Source organism: Mustelus asterias, chromosome 17 (genome assembly GCF_964213995.1).
Source record: "Mustelus asterias chromosome 17, sMusAst1.hap1.1, whole genome shotgun sequence".
Taxonomy (NCBI): Eukaryota; Metazoa; Chordata; class Chondrichthyes; order Carcharhiniformes; family Triakidae; genus Mustelus; species Mustelus asterias.
In genome coordinates, this window is record NC_135817.1 from 77,718,248 (window position 1) to 77,730,268 (window position 12,021).

The window sequence follows — 12,021 nt, forward strand, 5'->3', positions numbered from 1 at the left end:
GGATAATGAACATGGGAAAGATATTTTCATTAGTGGGAACACTAGGATCTGAGGGCACAGCTTCAGAATAAAGGGACGAACGACCCTTTAGAACCAAGACAAGACGGAATTTCTTCAGCCAGTGGGTGGTAAACCTATGAAATTCATTGCCACAGAAGGCTGTGGAGGACGGATCATTGAGTGTATTTAAGACAGAGATCGATAGGTTCTTGATTGGTAAGGGGATCAAAGGATATTGGAAATGGCGGGAGAATGGGGTTGAGAAACATCAGCCATGATTGAAAGGCAGAGCAGCCTCAATGGGCCGAATGGCCTAATTCTGTTCCGATATCTTATGGTCTTATCTGATGCATACTGGTCAATAAACACCAGTAAGCAACCAACTCTGAGGCTGGATTCCTGTACTCCATATAACTGATCGGATATTGTCCAAGATGCATTCTTTCAAAGGGTCAAAATCTGTGTTTTAGGTGAAATTTTACTGGAGAGGTGGAGGTCCCGTCACTGGGATGGATTTTGGGTAGCTGGGACACCCAGGCAGGAAGTGGGACTTACCTCTGATGTTGGCAGGAGGGGGTCATTAAGAGCGGGCAGGCAGTGGGTGAAGGCCAGTTAAGGATGTGAATGGCCTGACTTTTCACCACTACCCACCCGATTCGAGGCAGCTCTGGAACTTCGACAATGCCACCAAGAGAGGCCAATGCTGGCTGGACAACAAAGAGAACACGAGGGAGCCTCGTGTCTGAGGCAGTTTCAGAAAAGTGAACATTAAATCAGTTAAATAAAACAGCTGAACTGTTGCCGTTCACACCAGCTGGGGTCTGCCCTCAGGCCTCAACTGTGAAGGCAGATTGTTGTTTTTCACTTACCGCGCTTGTAATTTCAGCCGATAATTTCCTGTAGGCCGCACTGCTGGGATTCTTTAGCTCGTTGTTGAATTTTCGGGACCTCAATGTCGCCTTCATTCTGAATGCTTTTCGATCTGTGGACACAAGAGTCAGCCAATCGTTACTCACTGTTACAAGTCAGTCTTCAGCGGGAATTGCATCCGGGTTGTCACGCTTAAGCGCGGGATTTTCCAGCCTTGCCTGCCACTGGGATTATCCGGTCCGTCTTAACGTCAGTGGACTTTTCCCTGTCTCACCGCATTCCCTCCAGCGGGTCCCGCCATGGTGGGATGGGAAAATCCCAGCCTAAGTGTCGTCCCGATGTCAAACTGAGGGTGGTGGGGTAATTAGCCATGGCCGTGCTGACATAGTTCAACAAATAATTCTTGATGTTCTCTTTGTTATTGTATTTAATTCAGCGCGGCGGGCTGGGCCGTGTAACGAGCTTTCCGCTGGATGCCACGGCCTCCGCGAGTCTCCGACCGCCGGATTTCTGGCACCGTCAGCTCAGTGCTAGGAATTGGTGCGGAGCTGCATAAGTTATTTAAATGATTATTTAAATATCATTCACCGACCCAGGACTGTAGTCCCCGGGCCCGCTAGGGTCCACCCTTCACCTCCCGCCAGGAGTGTTTCACTCCTATGGGCCAAGTGCTGGCACTTGCGGGGACCCCGCTGGAGTGAAAGGGGGACCGTGGAGGCACCTGGCACTGCCCGGGGGGGGGCACCTTGGCGCTGCCGGTGGGCGTGTACTGGGAGATCGGGATGCAGGGGGGAGGAGATTAAGGTGGGCCGGGGGGGGGGGGGGGAGTGGGGGGGGGGGGGGGGGTTGGGGGGAGAGGCGGGGGGGAGAGGGCATGTCAAGGCTAGTCCGGACATGTCCGGGAGGCCAAAGATCTGGGGGGTGGGGTGGGGGGTCGCATGGCCAGTGTTGCAGGGTCGCGGGGCTGGCCAGCGATCGGGAGGCCGTCACTGCGGGGCTGTTGCGCCGATCTCGGCATTGATGGATCAGTGCATGCTTAGTGTCCCACTCTGCACTATGCTGCTGGCCCCTCCAGTGCGAATAGGCCCAGTATTTTCTGTTTGTGTTTCAGATTCCAGCATCCGCAGTAATTTGCTTTAATGATATTCATGCTGGGGCACTCTGTGCACAGTGTGTGGGAGATTAATTTTAAAAATCCCACTGAAAAAAACCAGCAGGATTTATTCCAGTCTTTACATGAATTCGATGCTTAGAATTTGTTTGGGAGAATCCCAGCCAACATTGAGAAGTGTTGCTGCAAACATGTCATGTAGACATCATTGCTCCCTCTCTCTATATATCCCTCATCAACACCCACTCACACCCTCCTCTCTCTTTGTTTCAACCCTAACTCTCATTCGATTCACATCTTGCACAATCTCGCTCTCTCGCAACCTACTCATGCTTTCCACTCACCTCTCCACCACCTCTCTTAACGTCTTTCAACTCGCATGCTCCTTTACAACCCATGTTCTCTCAAGCTCTCTCTTTCAATCCTTTCAATTTTCACACAAGGCCTCAATCCTCACTGTTCCTTTTTTCTTCATTTTTCCACCCTCCCTTCCAATCTATTTTCCCCAAAGTAAACTTAGGGGGTGATTCTCCGGGTCACAAGTTCCAGCTGTGATTTCCAATGGCCTGTTGAATCTGGCGAGAGTGCGAATCAGGATTCTTGCCAGGCATCGAGTTTGTTGTTAGTCTCCTGGCCTGCTGTACCTGGTGGGATCAGGTACTCACCTGATCAGAAATAATTTAAATCCATTTAAATATCGGGATGACCTGATTGAAGTGTTCAAGATTATGAGAGGCATGGACTGGGTGGATAGGGAGCAGCTGTTCCCTTTAGTTGAGGGGTCAGTTACGAGGGGACACAAGTTAAAAGTGAGGGGTGGGAGGTTTCGGGGGGAATTGAGGAAAAAACCTTTTACCCAGAGGGTGGTGAGGGTCTGGAATGCGCTGCCTAGGAGGGTGGTGGAGGTGGGATGCCTCGCATCCTTTAAAAAGTACCTGGGTGAACACTTGGCACATCGTAACATTCAAGGCTATGGGTCAAGTGCTGGCAAATGGAGTTAGATGGACAGGTCAGGACCTTTCTTTTTTTTTATTCATTTGTGGGACATGGGCATCGCTGGCTTATTGCCCATCCCTAGGTGCCCTTGAGAAGGTGGTGGTGAGTTGCCTTCTTGGATCCCTGCAGTCCATGTGCTGTGGGTTGACCCACAATGCCTCGGGTCACTGTCTGTGTGGAGTTTGCACATTCTCCTCGTGTCTGCGTGGGTTTCCTCCGGGTGCTCCGGTTTCCTCCCACAGTCCAAAGATGTGCGGGTTAGGTTGATTGGCCATGCTAAAATTGCCCCTTAGTGTCCTGAGACGTGTAGGTTCGAGGGATTAGTGGGTAAAATATGTAGGGATATGGGGGTAGGGCCTGGGTGGGATAGTGGTTGGTGCAGACTCGATGGGCCGAATGGCCTCTTTCTGTACTGTAGGGTTTCTATGATTCTATGATTCTATGCCGTTAGGGATGGAAATCCAGGATTTTGACCAGCGACTGCGAAGAAACAGCGATATATTTCCAAGTCAGGATGGTGAATGGCTTGGAGGAGAACTTGCAGGTGGTGGTGTTCCCATGTTTCTGCTGCCCTTGTCCTTTTAGATGGAAGTGATCATGGGTTTGGAAGGTGCTGTCTAAGGATCTTTGGTGAATTTCATGTTTCGGTGCAGACTCGATGGGCCGGAGGGCCTTTTCTGCACTGTAGCATCCTGTGATTCTGTGAAATATAATTACCGGCTTTGAGGCCGGATGATTTGGCCCCTGGGTATGATCCCGCACCATCCCCCTTCGCCCACCCCCCACCTGCCAGCCCCCCCGCTCCGCCCAACCCCGCTTTAATTTCTATGGCGCTAATCTCTCCTCGTCCTGACAAGTGGGGACCAGGAACCACAGACTCTGAGGGGAGGGAGAGTGGGTGGCAAGGAGGTAAGTGCTGTCTCCAACTGTGCCCACAGTGTCCTCTGCGGCTCTCAGACTACAGAAGGAGTGGTCCGCTCAGGGACCTGTGCATTGGTGGGGGCTTGGGGTAAGGGGTTGTACCTTGGTAGTCTTCCTTGGGATGGAGTTCTTGTGGCTGCACTTCTCCTTGTTGCCCTTGAGAATGTGGAAATCATTCTGGGGATGCTGATTTCAGACACTTTTCTGGTAAAAGTCTTTATTATTGTCTGTGTTCTGTAAAACTTTGAAGTGACCTGATCTCATTAATATTCATGCACCCCTCACTCTCCCTGCCCCACCCCCACACCCCGAACACCTGGAAGCCACCAAATTAAAGGATTGCTCTTTCTTGGTTTCAGAAGCCCCAGGTGTTAACAAACCTCTTTGAAGTGCTTTGATTGACAGGAGCATTCAGTTTCACGAAGGAGATCCCCTTGCTTTCTCTCATAAGCCCCAGCTGCTCTGAAACCTCTTTGAAGTGCTTTGAGTGACAGGAGCCATAAGTTTCACAAGGGAGATCCCCCCATGGGCCATGATTAGGAATGGGTTAGCATGGGTGGGGTAAGATGAGTGTGTTTTGGATGGGGGGGGGGAGCGAGGGGGTGGGGAGGGGCAATGGTGAGAGGGCATGAGGAATGTGGGATGGATGGCTAATTTATGTTTCTTAAATCTGTGATAATGCCGGCACCCTGAGGGAGGCAATCCACACAGATTGTTTCCACACCTGCTGCCTCTGCACTCATTCTGGGATCATTCAAAACCACTCTCACTTTCATCCACTCCTCTGAACTTAAAGCCCAATCTTCCGGGGCACTTCCCTTGGGTTGAGTTTGCAGAGCCACGAATTGTCCCAACTCCGCGTTCCTGACTGTGACATTAGTGTATCTTTAAGAGATGTTTTTTTAAATCATGATCTCTGCAGCTCTCACAGTCAGTGTTTCTCAGCTCACAGTCTTAGCTGATGTCATTATGTTGCCGGGTTGACTACGATGAATCCTTTTATTGTTACTTAAGTGGTTTGTGTTTACTCTGGGATTAGTTTTATGAGCCTGCATTGTTGGGAGGATGGTCATGTGTTTTAGGACAGGTTTTTTCCCAGTGAGTTTGAGGCTTTATTTTCAGTTCTGAGCTGCAGTTGGGTTTTAACAGGGACAGCAAGCTGAACAGAAGTCTCTCTCTCTCCCCGCTTTTTATTTTCTTTGGAAATTCTCTTGTTTTCCTGAAGGGTGAAGATCTGCTGTTGTTGGGGGCTGAACCAAAGTCCCTCTGATGTTTTGGGAAGCTGTCTTGTCTTCAAACTGTTCAGAGTGAATCCAGAGAACTGCAGACCTCAACCAAAGGACTCAATTTCCATTATCACGTGAGCAGTATTGCTGTATTGCTGTATTCCTGGTTACTTCTATCGATTTCAAAAATATCATTGAAATGTATCACATAGAAGGAGGACAAGTGGATACGCAGCCTTATCCCCTTTTCCAGCTCTGGCTCCATATCCTTCGAGGTTCATATCAAACCTCCTTTTCAATGTAACAAGAGTTCTGCCTCTGCTACTCTTTCAGGCAATGAATTCTATATTGCTGTATTGAACCTATTTGAAGTGTTTCATCTATGGCAAGGGTTTTGGTTTGATTGAAACTCATTAGGCATCTTTGTTAAGGGTTATACATTATAGTGGTTGTTTTGTTTCTTGTTTGCAATTGATAAAGGTTCTTGCTAATTTTCTTACTATGCATGTTAACTATATTCTTAAATAAACTTTGTTTGATAAAAGCTCCCTAGTGGGTCATTTGAATCATACCTGAAGTGAAACATTTCATGACTATCCTAGTCAAATTCAAGATGCAAAATATGACCCAGGCAGGCTCCAAAAAGATTTTGGAGGTTGTGACCTGGACCATAACACCAACGCAGGACTCAAAAATCAGGCCATCATTTAAGGATGTGTAAGGGACTGAGGAAAATTTGTGGGGAAGACATTTACCAGTGTTCTTTGTCCCTTGTGGGTTTCAGTGTCCTGTTTGCCAGGCGGGTGCTGTGAACAGGATGCTGTTGGTTGAGTGATGTGGGCTGGGCCAATGGGATTGCTCTGGGGGCGGGAGGAAAAAAAGGTGCCAGGAAGTGAAGCAGCTGTGGAGTAAGGCAGGGAGTGTGCAGAGCTGAAGAGAGAAAAAAGCAGAGGGAGAGCTTTTCCCAGGCAGTGAGAATTCGGTTTGGAGTGAGAGGCAGCCAGGCAGTGAGAATTCAGTTTGGAGTGAGAGGCAGCCAGGCAGTGAGAATTCAGTTTGGAGTGAGAGGCAGCCAGGCGTTCCCCTGCCTGTTCTTTTCATTACTGCCGAGGAGGACAGCCTTCAGCGCACTCGACCTACGTTGCTGCACGGATAGCTCGCGGCACCTCTGCCTCCTGCGGCATCATCTTCCACACGTGTGTCTCTTCTGGACTGTGTGTGTGTGTGGTGAGTAACTGGTGGGGACTATACAATCCAACTGGAACAGTATCTACAAAGTGTTACTGAGGATGAGTTTCCCCATGTGTGCACCAACGGATGGGCCCCAACGGTTATAGATCAGAGCTCACTGTTTTATGTCTGTTAATTCTATTTGTTATTAAATTTATTTTTGATATTCCGATTACAGTACTGACATTTATGGGTAAACAGGGAATTAGCCAAATCAACATCAACCGCTAGGAATTCGGGATCCTGTTGATTGAATATTTAAATAGTAGCCCCATATAGTGGTCAGCAGGGGGTTACAGATGTAACATTATGAATGGTTTGTATAGAGTGGATAAGAAGCCCCTATTTCTTTGGTTGAGGGGTCCTAACCAGATGCACAGATGCAGGAAAAAAGTTTCGTGTGAATTCAACGAGAAATGTTTTCACCCAGAGGATGAGAAGGATTTGGAATTCATTGCCTGAAGTTGTAGCAGAGGCAGAACTCTCGTTACATTGAAAAGGAACTTGGATATGAACCTCCAAAGCTCTGGAGCCAGCGCTGGAAAAAGGGATAAGGCTGGATATCCACTTGTCCCCTTCTATGCGATACATTTCAATGATATTTTTGAAATTGATAGAAGTAACCATAAAACTAGCTGAAGGAAGTATAATCAAACAATAAGGAGGGAACAACAGTGGGAAATTCAGGAAAAACAATGATGCAGAGAATAGAAAAGGCTGTGACGGAGAGAAAGACTATTGATGGATGATGGACTGCCTTGAGAAGGAAAAGTCTTCACCTGAAACTTACTTTGCAATCTGAGAAGTTGTTGGAGAAACTTCTCCAGAGAACAGAGTTCAAGCCGTGGACAGGTTGTGATTTATAAAATGTTCGTGTTCATGAAGGGGAAATAAGTTACATTCATAATAACTCACCAGCATTACTGTGACAATGATTTGCTAATTTACAAATATAATTAAAGTACTTAAAGCAAATTTTGCAAAGAGAACTGGACTGGATGTAGGAACAGATCTGGACAGCATCACAGACAAAGACCTGTGAAGATAAAGATACTTACTGCTGCATTCACTGACCACCATCGTTGAGCATTTAGACAAATCACAGATATTCATCTGATTTACGAAACAGGTATTAGGATCTGTAGGTTACAAATTGAACATTTTCGTCATGAATACTTTTGATGGGTCAATGAAATATCAACACATCATTCAAAAAGACCTTTGAATTCTTCTGATGGATAAAAACCCTGCTTAATGCATGATTAAGAATATCAGCCTGCTGACTGCACTCCTCTATCCTCAGTCTGTGTTGAGTTATCTGATCCCAAATGGGAGATCAGTTCTGAACTTGGGAGAGAGGAATGTGACCCACGGTTCTATCCAGGATATGTGTGGAACAGGAGCTGGGTGGACTATTTATAATCAACAAACAATTGACCATAGACTATCTATAATCATAGGAGAAAAGGCAATTCCTCTGGAATGGTCTACTGGCATTTGTGTGGTGTAGAGAGGCTCCAATCCCAGCAAGAAGCCTTGAGAGCAACAGGCATGATGGAGATATCAGGTCCACTGGTCATTTCCATTGATTTTTTAAACGTATCAATTTATTGCGATGACATTGCTTTACTTTTGCTCAGCAATTGTTCTTTAATACCGCAACCTTTTTTTTTGAAATTCAGTTAAAAGTTTGGCCAATCATTGGATGGGATTTTCCAGCCCCAATACAACGTGTTTTCCAGTGACAAATGTCCATTGACTGCCACTGGGTTCTCCCGGTCCCACACATGCTGATGCCGTTTTGCATGGTTGGCCAGTTCCACTGTCACGGAACCCAGCACGGGAAAGTGGGAGGAGGAGGGGTGGGGAGATCACCTATGGTGGGACAAGAAGATCCTGCCAACTGGAAGGGCTGAAAAATCCCACCCATTATCTTTTCAGAATTTGCCCATTGGTTCCTTGAGTGAGAAAAGAAATGACAATGTACCACCCCTGTATTTCTCTATGACTCTATGATGAACATGTGAAGCATTCACACATTAATATCACCATGATTCATGTTGACGCACTTTCACATTCCTTATTATCTCATGACTTCTGGTTTAAACAGTTCAGATCTTTACCTCGGCACTGTGTTCCTGGGTTTGCTGGATTGCTATCTACAATCCCCTGGAAACAGCTGCACGAGAAATTCCCTGGAGTGTTCATGCAGACGGATAAATCAGAGCACGTGTTCCTAGTCTGACACTCGTCAATGTCTGAAACAAGAATTAGATCACAGCTATCAGGGTAAATGTAACTTTAACCAATGATTTAAAGTAATATCAAACTCAAACAATGTCCTACCTTCACATGTCCTTCCAGGTACATTGGGGCTTGTGTCGTTGAACCCAGCCTTACACTTACAGGTGTACGTTGCGTTCAGTCTGATACAAGTTCCATTACCTGAACAGTCATTCTGCCCTGGCTGGCAGCTGTCTTTGTCTGTAATGAAGGGGAAAGATCTGTGTTAGAACACTGCTTCAGTCTGAATTTAACCAGCTGGGAGTATCTGAAGAATTGATAATTATGGAGTTTCATGTGACTCCTCATTCCTCACTTTACTCCGTTCGAAATGTCATCTCCTAATGGTGGGGAACAATTCATCAGAAACACCCCCAAACAGCACGGAGAGATGGAGAATGTGACATGAACTGGATAACGCTGTCAGTTTTAAACCAGTCAGAAAGAATGAAGGTCGACATTCTCTTCTGGTGACAGAAGTCCTGAGTGAAATAACTGTGAGGACTTTAATCCCAGCTTTCAAAAGATACAAACCTAAAGCACGAAACTACTCGCAATGTGACATAAACAGGCATTGAATTGGGAATCACATTGAGAGTTGGCATAAGGATGGATGGTGCAGGAAATGGAGAAGTTCACACTGTCTGAATCTGGGTTAAGGTTGATTGGAGGAAGATATCCTTTGTTTGCTAGTACCATGGAATCCTATCATCCACAATAGAAGCAAATGTGAATATCTCAACTGAAACACGGTACCTCTGACAATGTCGCGCTGCAGTACTGCACTGGAGTGTCAGCACTGATTTTCTGTTCAAGGTCTTGAGTGGGACTTAAATACTTGATCTTACAAAGAAACAGGATAAAAAGGAGCAGGAGGAGGCCATTTGGCCCTTCAAGCCTGCTCCACCATTCATTATGATCATGGCTGATCATCCAACTTAATAGCCAAATCCTGCCTTCCCCCCCATCTCCATTAATTCCCTTCACCCCAAGAGCGAAATCTAACTCCTTCTTGAAAACACACAATGTTTTGGCCTGGTAGTAATTCAACCAAACACCAGTTTCCTGTCACCAAAACCTTTATTGTTCAACAAAGGAAAAGGCCGATCCCACTGCTTGCAGTCAGGTTGTCTTCACCTCAGAATTCACAACTCTGGTTACAAGCTTCCAAAACCCAGCTGGCTGCTTCTCATTGGGCGAGCCTCCACTCACTCAACATGGCAGCTCGCAATCCACAAGGATCATGGGTAAATCTTTTGATGATCCCCTGTGGCCACTGTGGTCGTAATAACAGGCCTCAACTGCTGACAGTGAATTCCACAGGCTCACCACTCACAGGATAAAGAAATTTATCTTCATCTCAGTTCTAAAAGGTTTACTCCATATCCTTGAACTGTGACCCCTGATTCTGGACACTCCCACCATCGGGAACATCCTTTCTGCATCTATCCTGTCTAGTTCTGTTAGGATTTTAAAGGATTCTATGTGATCTCCCCTCATTCTTCGAAACGCCAGTGAATATAATCCGACCCGACTCAACCTCTCCTCATACATCAGTCCTACCATCCCTGGAATCAGTCTAATAAATCTTTGCTGCACTCCCTCTAAAACCAGAACACCCATTATCAGATAAGGAGACCAAAACTGCACGCAATATTTCATGGTCTTACCACGGCCATGTATCATTGCATTAAGATATCCCTGCTCCTGTACTCGAATCCTCTCACTGTGAAGGCCAACATACCATTTGCCTTCTTTACCCCCTGCTGCACTGCATGCTTATCTTCAGTGACTGGTATATGAGGACACCCAGATTTTGTTGCACATTCCCCTCTCGTAATTTATAGCCATTCAGATAATAATCTGCTTTCCTGATTTTGTTACCAAAGTGGATACAACGTGAGGGAGGCAGTGGTGTAGTGGTATTGTGTCAGGATTAGTAACGCTGAAACCTAGGTTCGAATCCCACCAAGGCAGATGGTGAAATTTGATTTTAGGGCGGCACGGTAGCACAGTGGTTAGCACTGCTGCTTCACAGCTCCAGGGTCCCGGGTTCGATTCCCGGCTCAGGTCACTGTCTGTGTGGAGTTTGCACATTCTTCTCGTGTCTGCGTGGGTTTCCTCCGGGTGCTCCGGTTTCCTCCCACAGTCCAAAGATGTGTGGGTTAGGTTGATTGGCCAGGTTAAAAATTGCCCCTTAGAGTCCTGGGATGCGTAGGTTAGAGGAATTAGCGGGTAAATATGTGGGGTGGGATTGTGGTTGGTGCAGACTCGATGGGCCGAATGGCCTCCTTCTGCACTGTAGGGTTTGTATGATTTGTATGATTTACATTTATTCATATGGCACAGGGTGAGAATGTCATCAATGGAATCACCTCTGACACAATATCAGTTATACCAATGAAATATCAGCATTGCCACCGAACTGAAAATTATTCCGGACTGACATGCTCTTTCTCTTTGTTCTGAATTCAAGTGCTGGTATCAAATTTTATAAGATCATCACCCACTATAATACACACCTTGCCAGGAATCCCAAATCTGTGGAACTCTAACCAATCCTCATTATTCCCTTCTTCCTGAACATATCAGGATTTGAAAAGCCAAGTTTGGAATCATCCATCCACTTTATGATTCAAATTTCTCTCCCTTCTGTTCTTTAACAGGAACCTCATCTCCCACCTTTCCTCATTCTTCCAGAACTTTCCCAAGGTCTCTGAAGTAAGTGATTGAAATGCTCGCTGTGGAATTCCTTACCTGAAATGGTTGTGTTTTGAAGGTCTACAGCGAACACTGAACTGTTGGCTAAAGAATCAGCGACTGATTGTTTGATGTCAGATACAGGGACAGTCACGTTTGTTGATGATGCCATCTCAAAGTTAACGACCACACTGCCTTCTTCAATAGATACGACAGTGATTGTCAGTTTTCTATTCCTGATTAAAGCCTGGATCGCTGGACTCAGGCCTTTCATCAACTGAAATGAAGCAAACAAGAATCTATTTCAGAAATAACTGTTTTTGCCACAGAATATGAGTCTGAATCAAAGGCTCTTTTATACTTTTCCAAAAAGGCAAGGCTTCCCAATCCATCCCTCAATTGTATGTACATATGAGTAAGGAAGTTCTCTTCATAGTCAATGGGGAACACTTGGCACAAGTTCTACTTCCCACAGAAAGCAAAGGCAAGGGAGGTGATGACCTAGTGATATTATCATGAGACTATCAATCCAGACACTCAGCGAATGCTCTGGGAAACCCGCCTTTGAATCTTGACACAGCAGATGGAGGAATTTGAATTCAATAAACAATATCTGGAATTATGAATCGACTGATGACCAGAAAGCCATTGTCGGGGAAACCCATCTGGTTCATTAATGTCCTT

At 46.1% G+C, this 12,021-nt stretch overlaps 1 protein-coding gene across 1 annotated transcript in view; it reads right to left on the reverse strand.

The window, feature by feature from the left end:
• Positions 1-12,021, reverse strand: part of LOC144506092 (uncharacterized) — an 88,253-nt gene that overhangs the window by 3,447 nt on the left and 72,785 nt on the right. The window contains exons 9-13 of the mRNA XM_078231908.1: positions 11,395-11,614; positions 8,701-8,838; positions 8,478-8,612; positions 7,413-7,493; positions 870-982 (exon numbers count right to left, since the gene is read on the reverse strand). Coding sequence (XP_078088034.1) covers positions 870-982; positions 7,413-7,493; positions 8,478-8,612; positions 8,701-8,838; positions 11,395-11,614 — 687 coding nt within the window. The remainder of the gene's footprint in view (positions 1-869; positions 983-7,412; positions 7,494-8,477; positions 8,613-8,700; positions 8,839-11,394; positions 11,615-12,021) is intronic.